The 22735-nt window shown below is 41.7% G+C and overlaps 1 protein-coding gene across 1 annotated transcript; it reads right to left on the bottom strand.

Annotated features, from left to right (window-relative positions):
* Positions 1-3255: 3255 nt before the first annotated feature.
* On the bottom strand, positions 3256-5029 carry LOC100484159 (cationic amino acid transporter 3-like). Its single transcript, XM_034651916.1, is given in 2 exon segments — positions 3256-3495; positions 3497-5029. Coding segments are annotated over 2 exon segments (1773 nt in total).
* Positions 5030-22735: the final 17706 nt, after the last annotated feature.

Below are 22735 nucleotides of genomic sequence, written 5' to 3' on the forward strand. Positions count from 1 at the left end.
CCCACCCAGACCTATTGAATTCCAAAAGCTGGAGAATGGACCCAGCAGAGGAGGTGGCACCCACTGAAGTCTGAGCACAACTGAACAGAGTGCACCACTGAACAGAGTACTATTCTTGGCCTCTATCCAGCACTCCCCTCACTCTGACTTCAATTACGGATTAAAGAGACAGCACTGAGCATGCCCAGCTTGGCCCCTTCCAGTTTTTTGTACATGTTCTTTCTTTTTTTTTTTCTTAATCCAGAGCCAACCTGCCCACAAGATACATGCAGTCCAACCTGTTCATACATAAGAAAACATAATAAAATCAGGTTCTCTCCTATGGTGGGAGGCAGAGGTACTCAGCACTACTTCCAATGAGGAGGAATTCTAATTTAGTGATTCAGGATTAGCAAGCCAATTAGGCTGTAATCTAAAGCTGATGATTTAGTCATCTGTCTCTATGTCTTGAGTCTCATTTTGTTCCAAACATAGGAGAGGTGGAATGAGGTCATATTTATTGTACCTTTACAGCTCCAACAACAGATTGTAGTGAAAAGAGGGCAAGATGCAGATTCAGATCATAGCCAGAGAGACCTAGATGAGAGAATAATAGGACAGAAGAACCAGAGTAAATCTCAGATTTTTTTTAAGTAAATGGAATTTTAGAAATGATCAGTAGTGACCTTTCATGTTACAGATAAATAAGCAGACATGGAAGGAACTGAGTGGCTTCCTCAAGGTCACATTGCTAGTTAGTGGTGGAAACCAGACTAGAACCCAGGACAGGTGGCTCTCAGCTGTGTACTTTCTGAGCAGGTGGACCAAAGCAGACAATAGTCGAGAAACTTTAAAGTCCAAGAATGCAGAAATCACAAGTACAAGAACAAGCCCCAGGGATCTTCAGCATAGGTAATGGGTCCAAAGCCAAAGGGCTTTGTGCTCAGAGGAAATCTGGCTCCAATCCACCTGTGCATGCTCTGTTGCCTTCTCACACAGCCATGGCTCAAGCTACATAGACTGCTTGGTGCATTCTGAACACCGCTTCATTTTCCTGTGCTTTTCCTCCTGGTGTTCTCTCTGCCTACCTTCTCTTCCTGATGTCCATGTGTGGAAAATCCTATCCCTAAAGACCACCAACTCAAATGCCATTCCTGTACAAAGTCTTCTCTGATTTCACTAATCAATCCTCACCACTGCGCCAGCCACAAATAATCATCCTCCACTCTGAATTCTTAAGACACTTAATCTGTATATTACTTACGATAACACTTTCTTTTTTTTTAAGATTTTATTTATTTATTTGCAGAGAGAGAGACAGCCAGTGAGAGAGGGAACACAGGCAGGGGGAGTGGGAGAGGAAGAAGCAGGCTCCTAGCGGAGGAGCCTGATGTGGGGCTCGATCCCAGGACCCCGGGATCACGCCCTGAGCCAAAGGCAGACGCTTAATGACTGAACCACCCAGGCACCCCTATGATAACACTTTCTACTTTGTGTTAAAGTTATGCTTTACCCCTTGTGTTAGAATATAAATTCCTTCAGGGCAGGGGCCGTATTTCATCTCTTAAGTCTTTTTCTAGTCCCTTTTAATTTTTTATTGCAGTATTATTAACATACAGTGTTGTTATATTACTCTCAGGTGTACTATATAATGATTAAAAATTCCACACATTTCTCAGTGTTCATCAAGATAAGTGTACCCTTAATTCTTTTAACTATTTCACCCAACCCCCCCCCACCTGCTTACATTTTGGCAACCACCAGTGTTTCCCTTGTGTTTAGATTCTGGTGCTTTGTTTTGTTTTTGTCTCTCTTTTTTCTTTGTTTATTAGGGTTTTTTTTGTTTGTTTCTTAAATTGTACAAAAGAGTGGAATCATATCGTATTTGTCATTCTCTGACTGGCTTATTTCACTTAGCGTTATACCCTCTAGGTCCATCTATGTTCTTGACAAATGGCAGGATTCCATTCTTTTTTATGACTCAGTAATATTTCATCACACACACACACATCTTTATCCATTCATCTATCAATGGACACTTGGTTTCTTCCATATCCTGGCTTTATAATGCTTCAATAAACAGGGGGGCGCACATACATTTTTTAATTTGTACAACTAAAAAGCTTTTGCACTGAAAAGGAAACCATCAACAAAACAAACAAATAAATCTGATAGAGAAAAGATATTTTCAAATGATGTATCCAATAAAGGGTTAATACTGAAAATAAATTAAAAATCTTATCTAATTCAACACCAGAAAAACAAATAATCCAATTAAAAATGGACAGAGGTCCTAAATAGACATTTTTCCAAAGAACACATACAGATGACCAATAAACACAAGGAAAGATACTCTGCATCACTGATATTCAGAGAAGTGTAACACTAGAATGAGATATCACTTTACACCTGTCAGAATGGCTAAAATAAAAAAGACAAGAAAAACAAGTGTTGGACAGATTATGGAGAAAAAGGAACCCTCATGTGCCATTGTGAGAATGCATCAAGTGCAGCTACTGGGAAACAGCACAGAGGTTCCTCAAAAAATTAAAAATAGAACTACCATATGATCTAGTAGTTCTGCTACTGAACTTTTTAAAAAGTAATCTCTACACCCAAAATGGGGCTCTAACTCAACACCCTGAGATCAAGAGTCACATCCTCTACCAACTGAGCAAGGCAGGCATCCTGCAACTACTGGATATTTAACCAAAGAAAACAAAAACATTTTTCTAGTTTCTTTTAATAATTATTTAAAAAATAAAAATAGTAATAATCATGTTTTAAAGCCAGTAACCATCTATGGACACAATTGAAAAGTAGGCAAGTAAAAAAGGGAGAGACAGAGAGGAAGGAAGGAAAGATACAGCCTTCACTCCACAATAAATACAGAGCTCTATTAGCGTTCAACAACCAACATGCATGGGAGGCCTGGTTTTCCATGTGCTCAAGAGTACTCCGCATTATTGTGTAGGGGACCAGACTGCATTCAGTGCGATGATGTCAAACCATATATGTACTAAGCGGCGCCTGGGTGGCTCAGTCATTAAGCATCTGCCTTCAGCTCAGGAAGTGATCCCAGAGTCCTAGGATCAAGCCCCCCATCAGGCTCCTCCACTGGGAGCCTGCTTCTTCCTCTCCCACTCCCCCTGCTTGTGTTCCCTCTCACTGGCTGTCTCTCTCTCTGCAAATAAATAAATAAAATCTTGGAAAAAAAAAACACCCATATATGTACTGAAACTGCTGAATTCAAGGTCGATAGTTTTGGCCCTAATTTCAGTGGAGTTGAGCAACCAGGCTTTGCTGGATCCCATAGCCGAAGTAGATTGAAAACCCAATCAGCATCCAGACACCAACTTGGGCCCAGGTGGCAGCTCTCATCTGCATCATAAGGTAAACATTCACAAAGATGCTCAGGAGTGGGAGGAGAGGCAGAGCAGGGACCTTAAAGGGAAGGGGAGTGGAGCTCTGTGGCTGTCTCCAGATGACCCCAGTGAGCCCAGTGATGAGTACCAGGAAGCAGCACGACCACTGTGATGGGACCTGGGTCTCCAGAAAGCAGACCTGGCCAGTGGGCCAGCACCAGGCAGAGAAGAGTCAGCAGCAGAACAAGCAGTGAGGAGCAAACATAGACAACCCAGCCAGAGAGTGGAGTGGGGGTGGGGCTGCCTGGAAAAAATAGTCCCCGTAGAGTCAGCCTTTCTGCTGCAGGTTCATTCTCCTCCTGCACCTGCTCTTCATTTCCCCTATTTCTCCTCTCAGGCTGATACCTGATGATGAGAACACAAATAGCAACAAGGGAGTGAGGCATCAAGGACCCAACTGAACTGAGATCTACAAGATCAGTGAGTCCAAAGAAGAAAGCCATGATTGCTGCAAAAATGCAAATGATCACAACAGTCATGACACGGGTGTATGTGCTGTCAATGATTCTGGCAAAGACAGGGAACAAGAGGCCATCCTGTGCCATCATGGATAATATCTCATATATGGGTAAGGTAAAGTGAAAGATGCGTAAAATAAGAATAAAGAAAAATCCACAAGACACAATGTAGTAGGCAGGTGCCCAGCCAATATGAAGAAACACTTCAGGCAAGATGCTCCCAGGTTGAAGCTGGTAGTAAGGCACCATAAGTGTAAGTGCGGCAGAGACACCAAAATACACCAAAATGCAGATGAGCTGTGAAATCACAATGCCCATGGGGATGGAACGATGGGGATTCTTGGCTTTGTTGACTTCGGTAATAATATATTCAAAACCTATAAATGCACAGAAACAGGTAGCTGATCCACGGAGAATCCCCTGGAAACCAAAAGGCATGAATCCTCCAGAACCCAGAGGGCCCAAGTCAGAGGTAACATTGAGTCCAGCCTTTAAGTAGTCTTCTTCTGTGAGCTTCCAGTTGTTCAGATCCCCCTTTATGAAGCCAGAAATGATGACAAAACCGAGAACCAAAAGTTTCAACACTGTTAATGATTTGAAAATCTGGGAAGACCGAAGAAGATAAAAATTCTCCAATTCTGTGAGCAAGAATATAAGACCCAGAACAAAGATGCCTAGATATTCTGAAAAGACATGGGAAACATATGGTGAGATGTTCTCAAGCAGGGTCTCAGATAACCGGCTCCCACGCAGGTTGTCAAAAACTAACATCCATGCCCAGATAAACATGACTGCATGAGAAACAATGGAGAAGATGAAGATCCAGCCAGTGATGAAAGCCCAGAGTTCACCTATAGTGACATAGGTGTAGAGATATGCAGAGCCAGGATGGGGAATCCGGGCACCAAACTCTGAATAGCACAGCCCAGCCAACAATGAAGTTAGGCCTGCCACCAAAAGGCAAATCACAGTGGATGGTCCTGCTTGACTGCTGACCACCTCACCAGCAAAGATAAATACACCTACTCCCACTGTGTGGCCCACATTCAGGGCCACTAAATTCCAGGTGCTCAGGTATCTGTATCCATCATCCTCAGTCTGATCTGTCTCCAGCGTATATCTGTGAACCAACTTTTGACGAAATCTGTGAAGTGCCTGACGCAGCATTCTAGCTAGAATTGAGGAGCATTCCAGGATCACAGAGCTGTAGCAAGAAAGAGAGCTGAGAGTCTCTGGTCTGGCTCAGTAGTCAGAGTTAAACTGAGATGGGTTGGAGCTGCCAATTTCCTTTGCTCAGGCTTCAAATATGCGGCTTTGAATCTCTTCTGGTGTGTGCTGTCCCTCCATAATGCCTAGTAAACAATAAATATTAACTGAACAACAGTGGCTTAACCAACCAACCAAAGCTCAGAAGTCTCATGTCACCTGTTGCATTCCAAAAATCACAGAAACTGACACCAATGGACATCATAGAAAAAATCAACCCGCTTTCCCCACAGAAAAAGTGACAAATATCTCCCAACATTTTGTTTTCTTTTTAAGATTTTATTTATTTATCAGAGAGAGATACAAGTGGGGTGGCGGCAGAGGAAGAGAGAGAAGCAGACTCCCTGTTAAGCAGGAGGCCTGACACAGGGCTCTATCCCAGGACCCCAGGATAATGACGTGAGCCATAGGCAGACATTTAACCAACTGAGCCACCCAGGAACCCCCCCCAGTTTTCTCCTTTTTTACACACCACATGACATAATCCTACTTGGGTTCATCTAACTCATGTATCTTCATGTGCTAATTAAGCTATAAGACACAATAGGGCATGAATGTATTCTGCAATAGTCTCACTTGGGATGTGTGCACAGTACTTGAGCATAAGTTATGACACATCAATTCACTGACTAGATGCCTCATTGCAGTTACAGAGCCATCTTTTAAATATCATCTGAGTTTAAAATACAAATCTTGGTCCCCAGGTTTTAAAACCCTTGGCCCCAACATTAGCTAGCCAAGGTCAGATAGCACTGTGACTCCCTTTCTCCTCATTCTGCATCAGCCATTTAGCTGTACTGATGGCCAAGAATGTACAGTCCACCCCTTCCCTTTACCCATCTAGGCCCACAGGGGCACTGTGAATAGAGGAAGAGGAACAAAGGGGCAGGACCTTCATAACTACCTGCAAGAAGGAGAGGATCAGGCAGTCTGGTAAGGAAACACTGGAGAAATAGGGGCAGTGGCCAACCCAGGGTCCATGACTGAGAAGGGAGAGGAGACAGAAAGGTGTTTTTATGAATTCTGACTTTCAATACACCCCACCCAACACACACTGTGCTCTATACACACCCTCTGTCATCTGCGATGTCAGCTACTAAGGGTCTGGAGAAACTGCCCTGCTCTGTGAGCTTGTAGTAAAACATTCATTTATAACTCCCTATTAGTTTTTTACAAGGAGATATTTTGAACTCTCATGAATCATTGTCTGAATATGCTAAATATATTTTCTTAATGAGGGTACACCACTTGTGGTTCTTCCCCCTTCTCCCCTGCTGCTCTTCAAATGGCCCCCTTCTCAAGGGGAGCAATGCTTTGGATGAGCAATTCACAGCAGTGTCCCAGAAATGAGTAGCAGAGAACAGAAGGAACATAGCCATGCAGCCCCCACTCTCCTCCTGACTCAGGCTTTGGTTTCGCGAGAATTTGGGAACTGTTGCCAGAGTTATTTAAAGATAGAAATATCTGGGGCACCTGGGTAGCTCAGTTGTAAGCATCTGCCTTTGGCCCAGGGTGTGATCCCAGGGTCCTGAGATCGAACCCCGCATCAGGCTCCTCCACTGGGAGCCTGCTTCTTCCTCTCCCACTCCCCCTGATTGTTTTCCTTCTTTTGCTGGCTGTCTCTCTCTCTGTCAAGTAAATAAATAAAATCTTAAAAAAATAAAGATAGAAAGATCAAGTCAAACTGAAGTCTTCTCTATAGATGCTCTCTATAGATGATCAAAAGGAAACCTTGGGTTATGGGGGGCCAGACCATCTGTCTAGAAATCCATCTAGACCACTTATTTGTCACTCACCAGTTCCAATGTTATTATTTACCAATAAGCACATGAGATAGATAAGAAGGGTCAATTCTTTTTTTTTTTTTAATTTCAAGTTAGTTAACATATAGCATATTATTAGTTTCAGGGGTAGAAGTTAGTGATTCATCAGCTGCATAGAACAGCCAGTGCTCATTACATCATGTGCTCTCCTTAATGCTCATCATCCACTTACCTCATCCTCGCACCCACTTCCCTTCCAGCAACCTTCAATTTGTTCCCTATAGTTAAGAGTTTGTTTCTTTCTCTGTTTTTATCTTATTTTATTTTTCTTCCCTTCTCCTACATTCATCTGTTTGGCTCTTAAATTCCACATATTAGAGCAATAGTATGGTGTCTTTCTCTGAATGACTAATTTCACTTAGCATAATACACTCTAGTTCCATCCACATCATTGCAAATGGCAAGATTCGTTCTTTTTGATGGTTGAGTAATATTCATATATATATATATATATATATATATATATATATACCACATCTTCTTGTCCATTCATCCGATGATGGACATCTGAGCTCTTTCCATAGTTTAGTTATAATGAATGTTGCTGCTATAAACATTAGGGTGCACGTGCCCCTTGCAATCACTATTTTTGTATCCTTATGTATCCTAGTAGTGCAATTGGTAGGTCATAGGGTAGCTCTAATTTTTTTTTAAATTTTATTATGTTATGTTAGTCTCCATAGTACATCATTAGTCTTTGATGATTCATTGTTTGTGTATAACACCCAATGCTCTATTTTCAAACTTTCTGAGGAACCCTCATACTGTTTTCCAGAGTGGCTGCACTAGTTTGCATTCCCATCAAGTGAGGGTCAATTCCTAACTCATGGAAACTTTCTACACTACAAATGTGATTCAGGTGTCCCCCACCCATCCCCAGACTTCAAACCCTTCAGTGTTTCCTCACTACCTTTCCTTCATAGTACTTCTTTCCTTAATAACCTAACCTGTGCTTAATTCCTGCAGCCTCATCCCTTGCCCAGTTCCTGCTCAAGCTGCGAAATTCTGCACTTACCCTGTTCCCTTGTCTCTAATGCCCTTTGGCCCCTTTGCTTAACTACTCCTATTTCTCTTTCAGTTCCCAGCTCAGCAGTTGCTTCCCCAGGAAGCCTCCCCTAACCCTTATGCTGCCCTTCCTATGTGCTCACATAGCACCAGGCTCCCCCCACGTGCCATTGATCCTAATGTATCCAAATTCCAGGTCAGCTGCCTATCTCCTCCATCAGACTGTGAGGTAGGTGCTCAATAAATATTTGTTGAACAAATGACCAAACTGAGAAGCGAAACCTGAAAGAGCACATAATCTGGAATACCTATGTACTGGACATTGAGATCCGTACTTTGTAGTCAAGCAACCTGTATAAATAAGCCTGGCTCAGGTAAAGATATAAAAGGTATTACAATTCCTAGCATAAGGCAATCAAAAGGAAAAGTGTGGAGGGAAAACCAACTGTGGTAAAACCTTGACTGTACATCATTCATGGCAAGTATGAACCACACAGGGTAAAAAAGAATTGTTTGCCTTTGAGGACATTTGTTTAAAAATATCAGGCTGCCTAGGGTTATAGGCAACCAACCACCCGCACCCAGTTAGAGAATACCCACTTTTTTGAAGGCATCATGCTGAGGCCATATAATCTAGGTAGGATGTCCTAAGGCAGAGGTTCTCACTTTGGGGGACAGAGGCAGGCATAATGAAGACACCTGGGGAACATTTTCAAACTTCAGATCCTCTCCCTCAGGAGATTCTTGTCCACTAGCCCTGCACTTCCCATGACTGCTCTAAACCACCCCAACCGACATGAAATTGTCCTCAAGTTCAAAGGGAGGAGATTGTAAAAGCTTCCCTCACAGGAAGGCAGCACAGTTTAGTAGTTAGGAGTGAGGCTCTGTATGTACACGGTTCAAGTTCATTCACAACTCAACCCCACAGCTGGTGATTCTGAACAAATTAGTTCACCTCCCAGGGCTTTAGTTTCCACAACAGTCAAATCAGAGTAAAAGTAAATACTTCGCGGGCTAGTTGTGAGGAGTAAGGGAAATGATGCCTGTAAAGTACTTAGCTCAGTGCCTAACAAACAATATGATCTTAATATTATCTACCTAATAGTTCATATTGAAATCTGATCCAAAGTTCCCAAATGTCAATAATCAATTAATTAGTCTTTATAAATGTCTAGTCTCAAAATCACCTATTAAAACTCAAGCCTGTTAGTTAGCCCTCATAAGATGATGAAATCAGTTTTATTCCAAATAATTTGCCTTGAAACCCTAAAACCCTAAGCTCTCTAATTAGACATACATGCTGGTATTAAACACTTGGGGTCCTAGGCTCACTGAGTTAGATCAGGCAATGAAAAATGCAAGGCTTGGGGTACCTGGCTGGCTCTGTCACTTAAGTGGCTAATTCTTAATTTTGGCTAAGGTGATGATCTCAGGGTGCTGGAATTGAGCCCCACATTCGTGCTCAGCAGGGAGTCTGCTTGAGGATTCTCTCTTCCTCTCCCTCTGCCCCCCTCACACTCCTTCTCTCTCTCTCTCTTTCTCTAAAAAAAAAGAAAAGAAAACCGCAAGACTCAAATACAATCATCGTCGTCATCATCATCATCATCATCATCATCATCATCATCATCATCTGTGCCTATGGATACCTCCTGTTATTTCTGGAAGGGCAATGCTGAGTACTACAGAGTAAAAGCAATGACTATTATGGCAGAAATGCTGGGTGCTCAACTTGGTCCTACCACGTGACTTCCACATGAACTTGGACAATTTGCTCTATCTCTCTAAGCCTTAGTCTCCTCATCCACAAAGGATCTTACTTGACCTCCCTCACTAGGTCAGCATAAATATTCAATGAGAAGATACAAACCATCATGCACTGCTAGTGGGAGCATCACTGGGGCCACCATCCTGAAGCACAATCCCAGTGGAATTAAGAATGCACACACCCTCACACCCTGCAATCCTTCTCTGAGGTGCACACCCCGAGGAGACTCTCTACTGAGTCCATAAGGAGCCCGTGTTAGCATGTTCATCACAGGACTGTTTGTAGTGGCAGAAGTGGGAGCTATGCCAGTGACTGTTACTAGGGGAATATGTAAGTAAAATGTGTCATGTGTACACAGTGAAATACTACACAGTAGCAAGGTATAATAAAGTAGATTTACAGAGAGCAACATGGATTGATCTCAGAAACAATGTTAAGTAGGGAAGTAAAAGCAGGATGAGGTATATAGCACAATGTCATTCATGTACTTTATAAAATGGTCAAAAAATGCTGTAGATGTGTCAAGGATACACATGGATCTGTTAAAAAGATCTCCTTCTGCTCAAAATCTTCCACTGGTTTCCCATTTTATTCAGGGTAAAACCAAAGTCTGCATTTATAATGACCTAAAGAGTCCTACAGTATTTTTCACTGACCTAGGTACCTCTGAGCCTTCTGGTTCTCTCTCTTCCCACTCATTTTTTCTAACCACTGGCCTCCTAAACATTCTGGCCTCCTAACATACCAGGCAAGACCCCCTGTCAGGGCCTTTGCACTGGCTGTCCCCTATAACCACTTCTGGACCAGATAGCCACATGGTTGCTCTTTTAACTGCATTTGGTAAAACAGCACATTTATAGCATGGCCTTCCTGAATCACCCCACATACAACTGCACTCTTCTCCTAACCACCCACAACAGACCTGATCCCCAGCCCTTCTTTTCCCATAGCACTGAACACTATTTAAGATACTGTATGTTTTACTGATTTGTTCATGATTTGTCTCACTGTAGAAGAATGAAAGCTCCAAGAAAGCAGGACTTTTTTTTTCTCCACTGTTTTGCTCCTGGCTGTATTCTCTGCATATAAAACTGTGCCTGACACACAGTTAGCACTGTATTTGTTGAGTGGATGAATGTATCTAAATACACATATAGAACATGAACTGGAAGAGCATTTGTTAAATACACTAAAGCAAGTGCCTGCTGTGAGAAGAAATGAGAAGAGAGAAAATGATAAATGGGAAAATAAAATGCATTGAAAATGGGCCTGACAGAAAGCCATGGTGCAAACGCGCCATGACTGAGGGAGGGACTGACATACTCTGTGCACTGCAGATTCAACACAGGAATTGCAGGGGATAATAGTGTGAGAGGACCTAGTACAGGCTGATAATAGCAGGCACTCAATAACTTTAAATTGAAGGGAAACCAGAATCCTGTAATCATCAGGATATGGAGAATATAAAGAATAAATTCCTGCTAGAAAGAGGGTTAAGAACAGGGAAGATGGGACACGCATCTTATTAGTTCCCTCTGAACCCATTTCCCTTCTCCCGATTCCTCTTTCTTTTTCAGCTCCTTCAACTGTCCTTGGAGGTTCCTGCAGTTGGCACTTAGGATAGGATGCCTGTACCACATTTCTCTCTCTGGGGAACCATCCGCAGCTACCTACCTCCCAACAAAGACACACAGTGGTTCTTAAAATGTGTTGAATCACAGACCCCTCTGAGGTTGGTCACATCAAAAAAATGTCATATGCTTTTCTAAGGTCCATCCATAGACCCTGAGCAGGAATCCCAGAGGAGGACCACCTGAATGGCAGGATCTGAGAGGGGTTAATTTTGATAAATTGTATTTCCCTCAACAGGGTTGTGCAGGGTGGTCCTTGCACTCTTTCCACTTTTACTGAAGATGAAGGAAAGCGGGCCTACAGACAAAGTATATGAAAATACCAGAGAAGCAACTGAAAGAACAAAACATCTGGGAATTAAATAATCATATTTTGTGACTCTAACAGAAGTAAGCAGTACAAACAAATGAAGAAGCAAACTTCTAGAAGAGAAAGCAAACTCATGATTGGGAATCCCTAGAAAGCCTACCACAAATCCAGCTTATAACGACACAGAGAAATAAAGTCCTCAAAATCCCATGTTCAGAAATACCCTTTTTCTGTGCAATGATCTGTGATTATTACAATGGTTTCTATTCAGTCTAGACTCTCTGACCCATTTGTCACAGCCCCAACATAATTCTCCCCCTACCTCAGGCCCATCATCTCTTTCCTAACTCAGCTCCTCACATCCTGACTTACCCTTCCTGTGATAAGCCTGTGGCCTGGGTAAGTTACCTGCCCTGCCAGGGACATTCTCCTCACTCCTTTCTGTCCAGTCTTGACACCCTAGCTCTTCTCAACACTATTCTACAACCTTCTTCCCCACATCTAGGAAGCCTTTCCTGAGCCATCCTGACTGATTCCCATCTCCGACCTTCCTCCCTTTCCTGCCATCACTTACAGCCCTTCCTGATGCTCACCTGAAACAAATTTTCCCTATCTATCAACTCATGTCCTGGTGTGTCATTTAAATTCCTTTACAGTCTAAAAGCTTCCAGAGTTCAGGGCCAGGATCCAGATACCTCCTCCTCCTGAATTCCACACTCCCACCCCAACCTGCACTACTCAGGACAAGGATCTGCTCATGATTGTAGTAAGCAACCTAAAGAGGCTTTTAGGACAGAGAAAATGAATACAGAGAAGTATTGACTGACTAGTATATCTTGAGTTCCCTGAAGTAATTTTTTTTTTAATGAGAAAGGGCCAAACTGAGGAGGAAATGGGAGACTGGAACACGCTCAATCATCAATTTCAAGAGCGTGTTCCGAGGACATTTCCTAATAAGGGCCCTGGGTCTGTGAATCTCACTTTAATTAAGAAACAATCTCTTCCAAAGGAGGTGCTTGCTCAGGAAAGGTGTTTAAAGAAATGTAGAGAGGGGCTAGGGAACATGAAGCCAGCTTGTATGAATTCCATGATGGCCCCAGGCTCTGCACTTCCCTCCCTCCTTCCCTGTTTCTCTCATTCTCTGAGCTTCTTCCAACCTCCAAAACAAAGATCCGTTCCAAGTATCCCAGAAGTCCTGTTAAATCCAGCAACCCACCCACTGAATTACAGAATGTCTTGGTTTCCCAGTCAGCCCAACCCACTTTCCTTTTTCCTGGAGGTCATTGTGTTCACTCTTCTGTCTCTGAGAAGGGTACTGCCCTCACTCTGGACTTTTCCTGCCAAAACATTTGTCCAAGGCAGTAAGTTCCACTGGTTCCTGCCAATCAGGAAGTAGGCTTTGTGGCTCCTCCTGAATAGCTTCAAAGTTGGTTTGGAACCAGTTGCTTTGCTAGGAGTCTGATAAAGACTTGAGAGGAAGGTTAATGAGAGTGTTAAATGATTATTTTTTAAGTCCTCAAAGTTTCAGAGACATGGACTATAAACTCAACATCTCCAGAGATTAGAGCGATTTCTTTGTATCTAAGCACAGCTCCTTCCTGATCCCAAGGAATATAAATTCTCTCATCCTCCTTAAAATTTCCAGACAATGAAAACCCCAGAGACACTCAAACCAGTAGCTCCCAAACAAAGAAGTATAAGGTTTTTTGGATAGCTGAGCTTCCCCAGAGCTTCCGAATTTCTAACTTAGCACCCTACAACTCTGGTAGGGGGCAGTCAGGAATACACTAGTAGAGATTTTGAGTTCAGGGCAAGAGCTTGAAATAATAGTAGTGTGATGCTTGAAATCCAGCATGAAAAAATGTTCAAAATCATTAGACATCAGGGAAATTCAAATCAAAACTACACTAAGATACCACCTTACGCCAGTTAGAATGGCAAAAATTGGCAAAGCAAGAAACAACAATTTTTGGAGAGGATGTGGAGAAAGGGGATCCCTCCTACATTGTTGGTGGGAATGCAAGTTGGTAGCCACTCTGGAAAACAGTGTGGAGGTCCCTTTAAAAGTTAAAAAATTGAGCTACCCTATGATCCAGCCATTGCACTACTGGGCATTTACCCCAAAGATACAGACGTAGTGAAGAGAAGGGCTATATGCACCCCAATGTTCATAGCTGCATTGTCCACAATAGCTAAATCGTGGAAGGAGCTGAGATGCCCTTCAACAGATGACTGGATTAAGAAGATGTGGTCCACATATACAACGGAATGTTATCAAAAAGAATGATTTCTCAACATTTGCTGCAACATGGTTGGCACTGGAGGAGATAATGCTAAGTGAAATAAGTCAAGAAGAGAAAGACAATTATCATAAGGTTTCTCTCATCTATGGAACATAAGAACTAGGAAGATCGGTAGGAGAAGAAAGGGATAAAGAAAGGGCAGGGGTAATCAGAAGGGGGAATGAAGCATGAGAGACTATGGACACTGAGAAACAAACTGAGGGCTTCAGAGGGGAGGGGTGGGGGAATGAGATAGGCTGGTGATGGGTAGTAAGAAGGGCACGTATTGCATGGTGCACTGGATGTTATACGCAACTAATGAATCATTGAACTTTACATCAAAACCAGGGATGTACTGTATGGTGACTAACATAATATAATAAAAAAACATTAAAAAAAAAGAAACAATATTAAAAGAATTTGCCAAAGTGCGCCTGGATGTCTCAGTCGGTTAAGCATNTATTATTATAAGAAAAAAAATAGTAAGTGTGGTGCATGTGTACATTAACACTTTCATAGTGGAAACACGTCAGAATACATATGAAAAGGTAAACAGAGCAAAAGCCACCATGAACCCTGGGGTCCAGTCTCCAATCCAAGTGTTGAGTAAATTAGTTGACACAACCAAATGCAAAATGGAATCTTCCCATCTTCTCTTTCTGTTTGTGCCTTCTCTAGAAGTCTGTGTCCAATCATGATCCTTCATTTATTCATTCAACAAATACACTGATCCCCATTTATATAGTACTGTGAATAAAGCAAAGAAAAACACAAACATTTCTCCCATCAAGTTGCTTACGTTTCTGCAGTAGGAAGCAAACAAAAAACAAATAAGTAATAGGAATATATATTGTGTTTAATTTTCACAGTGCTTCAGAGGAAAGGAAAGTAAGAAAATGTTAGGGGATGCTGAGAGTGGGTGTTGTGATTTTGAAATGGGTGGTCCATTTGTGCAACCATCACCACCATCCATCTCCAGAACTTGTTCATCTTCCTCAGCTGAAACTGTATGCCCATTAAACAGTAGCTCCCTATTCTTCCATCCCCACAGCCCCTGGCAACCATCATTCTACTTCCTGTGCCAGAATTTGACTACTCTAGTTACCTCATATAAGTGGAATCGTACAATATTGTCATTTTATGACCAGACCAGCTTATTTCATTTAGCATAATGTCTTCAAGGTTCATCCATGTTGTAGTATGTGTCAGAGTGTCCTTCCTCTTTAAGACTGAATAACATTCCATTGAGTATATGTCCCACATCTTGCTTATCCATCCATCCACTGATGGGCATGTGGGTTGTCTACCTTTTAGTTGTTGCGAATAATGCTGTCTTGAATACGGGTATACCAATATCTTTTTGAGTCCCTGCTCTCAATTCCTTGGGATATAAATCCAGAAGTGGGATTGCTAGATCATAGGGTAGCTGTATATGTAATTTTTTGAGAAATCTCCATACTGTTTTCCATGGTGGCTGCACCATTTCACATTCCCACAAGCAATGCACAAGCATTCCATTTTCTTCCTATCCTCACTGATATTCATTGTTTTTTTTAATTAATAGCAGACATCTTAATGGGTGTGAAGTGGTACTTGGCTATTTTTGAGGAATAACAAGGAGATGTGTAGGGCCAGGACACAGTGATTGAGGGGGAAGCAGTAGGGGATGTGGTCAGAGAGAAAGCAGGAAGCCAGATCCTTCACATAGGGTCTGAGAGTCACTGTGAGGACTTAGGCTGTTATTCTGGGTGTGATGGAAACACTAGAAAAACTGAGAGTTTCACATGTTGCCTACTGATTTTATGTTCTATAAAGTAAATATTGTGTTCTCAAATCTAGAAAAGGCCTCCTCCAGAGTTCGAAAACAAGGCATGAAGACAGGTTTCTTAGAGCTCCCAGTAGATGTCTGATCCTTCTGACAACACACTGAAGGCTGAACAAACTGCATTCTTGCATCTGCCTCCCTATCTAGATGCTGAAGAAGAGATGCCATACAGCCACCCATGGGGGAGCGACATGACAGATTGCTTTCACTGAAGCTATTCATTGTCTGGATTATCTATAGGCAGAACTCCATCAGTTAAAAATTATCAAAAGCCATTTTAGTATCGTTCACTCTTTTAGGTTATTCCCACCATTATTGAGGATAATCAAGAGCTGACATGGAGATAAAGGGCACTTTTTCTGGAACCTGGTGAAATTAAGGACTACAAAGATAGGGGTAGGTAAGAGGGGGCAGAAAACATGTGAACCATGTGAATCAGGCACTCACAAGCCTTGCAGAATTAAATAGATGAATCCTGTCCCAGCCCAGATGCCTCAGAAAGGATTGTCAGAAATGTTTGAGATGCTCAGAGCTGGGGAGAGAGAGAGAGGCCCCAAGGGAAGCCTGAAAATACATTTTGAGAGGCAAAGAGTAGCTCTCATAATCTCCCTTCCCTCTGGGCAATAAGGATGAAAGCTTCCACATTCAAACAAAAAGTCCAAGAAATTACAGATTTTCTCAACAACAAATAATCTGGGGAGAATAGCCATCCAAAACCATTTATAAATGTTTAGAAATAAACACTTGTGTGTGTGGATGGGGGAGAGATGAAGGGTAGAGAAGGAGAGAATTATGGGGCTGTCCCCACTGGGAAAGGTGGAGAGACAAATCAATCACTATGGCATTCTTAGGACTCAAATGGGGGTTAGGGGAAGGAAATAGAGTAAAATCTGAAACCTAAATAACTAATTTCTCTCAGCAAGGTAACAAGCCATATACTTAGGTGTGTGTTGCATTTTTTTCTAGCTGAGGACCACTTTATTCATCATCTACTCTCAACACAGTATGATCACCACCCATCCCAGGGTAAAGATACCCCACAGCTTGCCTCACATCATACTTCCCATCTCATTTCCCTTCTTGTGGGCTCTTTACAGAAGTCCTGGGTTGCCTTTAATCTTCAAACACATATAATAAAAAGGGGACTAGGATATAGGAGAAAGCAGCTCTTCCTCCACTCCTCAAGTAGAAAAATAATAGACTTAAGTTGCAGTGAAAGTCTCAGGTCATTCATTCATTCATTCATTCAAAAAATATTAAGTACCTTATGAATGCCAGTGCTTGATGCTACAAATACAATTGGGAGGAATATCCTGTTCCCCGATTACATGGCAGTCATTGTCTTTAAAATGTTCTTATATCATATTCCTGCCCCAAATGTGTAACCTGAATGTAATGATTGAAACAATCTCTCTATAGAACATCTTCCTACAGAGAGCTGACTTTCTATAAAAACAACTGACTTATGATGTTCAAAACTGTCAATGTCAAAAGTGACAGGTTGAGGAAACTTTGCATATTATAGGAGAATAAAGAGACATGATCATGAGATTCAATGCAGCGTGCTGGATTGCACCTGGGTCAGGAAGAAACACTTTAGTATTAAAAAAAAAATCAGATAATCAGTAAAAGTTGAATATGGACCATATTCACACACACACACACACACACACACACATTGGAGAGAGGAAGCAAATGTGGCAAAATATTAACACTTGCTCCATCTTGGTGAAAGATAAATGGGTATTAATTACACTATTCTTGCAGCATTCTGTAGGTTTGATATTTTTTCAACTAAAAAGAATGTCCCAGTAGTAAAGGTCACAGATTCTTCTTCTGTGAATGCCCTTTATAAACAATCTTGCAAGCACTTTTGGTTGGCACAAAACCCACCCAGAACAATCTAGCCCCAAATCAAGAACATTAGATCAGAAGGGCAGATGGGGAGATAGAACCTTGTCTTTGATTTACAATCAAAATTGTCAGCAAGTGAAAATTCCTGGAAAGAAACCACAATCTTGGCTCATGTTACTATAGTTATAAAAACTCTATAAACGTACTGTCATTTTGTGGGACTAATACTAACTAATGCACTGGGGTCCAAGAATTGGACTCTAGAGGCACTGGGGCACATGTGCAGAGGCTGGAGATCAAGAAAAATGGTATTTGGCAAATAGGGGCACCAGGCATACATGCAAGATATAGGGACACATAGACGGGTGAAAGAGAAAGATTTTGATGAGCTGCAGGTAATACACAGATTTTTTTAAAAGATTTTTTATTTATTTATTTGACAGAGATAGAGACAGCCAGTGAGAGAGGGAACACAAGCAGGGGGAGTGGGAGAGGGAGAAGCAGGCTCATAGAGGAGGAGCCTGACGTGGGGCTCGATCCTATAACACCGGGATCATGCCCTGAGCCGAAGGCAGACACTTAACCGCTGTGCCACCCAGGCGCCCCACACAGATTTTATTTCATTTAACCCCCATAACAGCCCAATGGCATTATTATTATTCCACTTTGTAAACCTAGAGGTTAGACAAATGTCCTAAGCTCATAGTCCACCACCCAGGTCCATGAAATGGTAACTCTGAGCAAAGAGATCCTCTCAGCTCTCACTCAGATTCATCCAGCAGCCTTTAGAGAGTGCAACCCTTAAAGCAGGATGAACCTCTAAATCACATTCTTCCTGATGATTACATTGCATCAGATAACTGAAGTGTGAGTGCTCTCTACTTTCCTTCTGGATAATGACACTTCCCTCAAGTCTTAAAAAGAGACACACACATGCACACACACTCCTAACCAGACTTGCAGTTTCCTGCTCTTGATAAGTCCAAACTTCTATGATTATAGTTCTAAATATTTCTTTTCACTGTTTTTCTACCATTTACTCTTCCTATTAACCTTTTGTATCTGTCTGCTTGAACAGGACAAATCTTTCTCCACACATGCAGGTCTTGCTGGTATTAACATCAGGCCTCAAATAGGTTGTCCCTTTCTGCCTAGAACACGTTCTTTCTAAACCTGTTTAACATGACCCTCCTTCCAGAAGATTCTCTGGAAGCAGATACAAATAGATATCTGATCTCTCTAGTATGCTTTCCTTCCCCCTACTCTCCAATCTTCAATGTCCAAGGTATAACTCAGTGGTCTAGAACTTTGCACAGGGAGGACACCAAATTAGGAAAAGGGTAGGAGTAGTAGGTGGTGAGGTGGATCACAGGAGCAGAATTCTGCCTGTTGATGTGTTCAGATTACCTTTCCTTCCCAAGTTGAAGCATGAGGTACAAAGAGTTAATTTGCCACAGCCAGGGAAGAAGCCCAGGCTCTACAGCCCAGTATGGTGATGTCAGAAACCTGACACAAGAACTGAGGTCCAAGACTCTTTTACCACAACAAAGTGAAAGTACAAAGGAAGTAGCCCATGTTGGCAGAGACAAAGTGTGTTATTTGAGAGATTTATGATTTGTTCCAGTGTCCTCCCCTTGATATATGACAACTGAACAGACACACAACACATAGTTTTATTATTTCCACTGCTTTACTTTATTTTTTAAAAAAGTAAAATACTTTAAAATAAGTCCCCTAATGTTTTAGCATTAGGCAACATGACACAAGATTTAAACTACAATGACTACATGTAAGGCTGGTCTGCAGAAGGAAGGAGTGGGACAATAGTCAATTGATTGAATTGTGTGTAGAATAAGGCATATTAAGATGCCAGATGGCCTCCTAGTTGATGGAAGGTAAGAGTAGTAAGGACCTCACTTTTCAGTGTTGGCAAGACTGAGAGTATCTTCCATACACTGTGGGTCAACCTGAGAAGTCTGCATGGAAGGGGGGGTGGGACTTACCCCATCTTGACATTGTCTGATGAAAACATTAGTTTAAGATATTTCTTCAGCTTTGATATGATCCAATAAATAGAGCCTCTTTAAGGACTTCCTTCCATGACCCCCCACCAAAAACAAAAAACAAACTCCCTCACACCTTCAACCAGTAAATCCAGTTTTCCCAACTAGACAGATCCAGTTAAATATTTGCTATAGATATTAATACAGATCAAGATACTATATCATCATCATCATCATCATCATCATTTCCATTTTGATCTTGGTCTCTACAAAAAAGGAAACAAGAGAGACACCATTGCAGCAGTAATAAATGTGTAACTTCTCCCCTTGGAAAGAGAAGGAAAGGTCAGATAGCTTCCCTGAGAGGTTGGAAAGAAAGCTGAAGTAACTAAAGTCAGCTCATGCTAAAGAAAATAAATATATAAACATATGTCCCAGGAGTCTTCTAAAAACAACCTCAACAAACAGAACACTTACAAGGCATCCTCCCACCTATGATTTTACTTTGTACTGTATTATTTTTCAATGTAATTGGACAAGCCTTTGTCTTCCTTTCTAAAATAAAACCTCCTTAGGGTAGAATTTGCTTTATGTTCTCTCCATGAGGCTAGAAACCCAAATTCTTCAAGTAAATATTACTAAGACTTGAAGGCAGGGCAATCCCCAAACTGTCTGCTCATTAGACCCAGAGGAAATGCAGCCACCTCCTACAACTCTCTACCTACCCTACAACCCCCACCACTGAAACTCTCAAATCCCATCCCAGCCTGGCAGAGGCTGAATTCCAAGTCACTGAAAATCCATCCTGTTGGAGACTAACACACACCAGACCAACTGCATGTAGACCAGATCCATCCACCTGAATGCAGACAAAATCTATGTAAATGTAGAACAAAACATTTTTGCTTCCTTCCTACAGTACCTATGGAGTCCATGATAGCAGCAACACTATGCTAGCATCATTGCACCATTATTTGGGTAAACAATCAAGTAGCCAGATCTTCTCTAGAGGCTGTATAGACTCTGCATTATCTAGGATTATTCTGGGATGGTTGTGAACAAGGTGGCTTTTCTTAGTCCCTCTGGGATAACTGCAGAGAAGACAGAGTAAAATGCAATGTTCCTCATTTGTGATTTGACACATTTACAGGTTTCGTTTCAGTCAGAATCCGAATTTGGAAATCCTTAACATTCCTCACACCAAAACAAGATGATCAACTTGATAAATCAGAAAAGCCTGAGCTTCTGCTTCAAGAGGTCTTCAGAAACTACATGGGCTACCAGGAACAGTCAGCATGAGATTTTCCAAAAAAGAATCAGGAACAGACTGGAAAAAGCCAGGAAGTGTGTGAAATTAAGGGATTGGACAGTGATGTGATACACTGATGTCAACAGTGAAAACCAATTTCTTCTCTACTTCCTCCTACGATTCTCTACACCCTTTTCTCAATCCCCAATCCTGTTAACACAGAGCACCTAATAAAAGTACTCAGGAGAAAGCAGTAGAAGGAAATCCATTTGCCTGTCCACCATGTTTTCCATAATACAACTGTAACACAGGATGACCTTTGTGTACAATGAGAACTGATCCACATAATTTTTTCCAAGAAGCCTTACTAAACACCCTTGTTTTTTCCATCAAATCCTTCCTTTCTTAGTAAGTACAGAATCTAGAAATCCATCCAGTGATCCCATCCAACTGTATACTCTGTCTCCACTTTTAGACTAGCAGTTGTGAGTTGTCAGAGCCCATGGCTCCTTCTTCCATGTACCTCCTCCCAATAAACATTCTCAGTAATACACTACACATAATGTGGCTTAGGAAAGGCCAACTATCTCTCTGGTTATCTTCCTTCATATCTCTAATCTGTTTTTCTGTCCTCCTGTGTAAGGACTAGGCTGTCTTTGTCTATCTGTCCTCTCTCACCAGACTGTGCATGGTCTTCTCATAACCATAGGTAGCTGCTCCACACCACCACCTGCTCCCTTGGAAATTTAATTGTTTTGTTTTGTTTTGTTTTGTTTTGTTTTGTTGTAGGAAAGACACCAGATCATCTGAGTCATATGAAAGTTGTATCCTGCTTAAAGTCCCAAGTTCTTAACCAAATATAGATCCATATGACTTTTCCACCAAGACCCATCTGCCTCACCCCAGCTCAGGCAACATAATCTACAACAAAGAGCCTCTGCCACCACTTTTTAAAGGACACTCTTTATCCCTCTTCTTTAGTTCTTTCTCATCCCCACTCTGCTTTTTTATATCTGTGATGATAATTGAAAAAAAAAAGGGACAAGGATAAACCAAAAGAACAGAATACAAAAACAATATTTATCAATTTGGAATATACTTGAGGAGGTGAATTGGCCTTTCTACATGATTTTGCTTTAATTAAGGTTAAAATTATTCTGCCTTCTGGAAGCACATAACACTTATCATTTGATAATGGAGAGAAGGTGCCAAAGAACTGCTACAGGGCAAGAGAAAGACAGCCTAGAAATCAACATTTGCAATATATAATCAAGAAAACGGATGTCATGCATGGATAAGTGTTGTCTGGGCTTCTGGTGTTGGCCTACTGCCCACAGTGTACATGCCACTGGGGAGAGGAGAGAGTGGAGAACAGTTTAAAACTCTAAGGGACTTTGAAATTAAAGAGTTGCAAATATGTTTTGTGATAACAGAAAACTGCCTCTTGGAGACCCAGTATTTTATTTTATTTTTTTAATTTTAATGTTTTTTTATTATATTATGTTAGTCACCATACAGAACATCCCTGGTTTCTGATGTAAAGTTCAATGATTCATTAGTTGCGTATAACATCCAGTGCACCACACAATACTTGCCCTCCTTACTACCCATCACCAGTCTATCCCATTCCCCCACCCCCTCCCCTCTGAAGCCTGAGACCCAGTATTTTAAAGACCACTAGGCAGCCACACCCCAGGGGAACTTGGTAATCTTTCCTCCTACAGCTGGACCTGGCCTATAATCCATCCCCACCACAACTTTTTTGAGTAGATAAGAAAGGCAGGGAGATACCTTCCAAGGTGTAAAAACAGAAACCTAGCTCCTTGAGCCTGGAGGAAGAAAACCCTGAAATCCACTGTC

The sequence above is a fragment of the Ailuropoda melanoleuca genome, unplaced genomic scaffold (genome assembly GCF_002007445.2).
Source record: "Ailuropoda melanoleuca isolate Jingjing unplaced genomic scaffold, ASM200744v2 unplaced-scaffold4948, whole genome shotgun sequence".
Classification (NCBI taxonomy): Eukaryota; Metazoa; Chordata; class Mammalia; order Carnivora; family Ursidae; genus Ailuropoda; species Ailuropoda melanoleuca.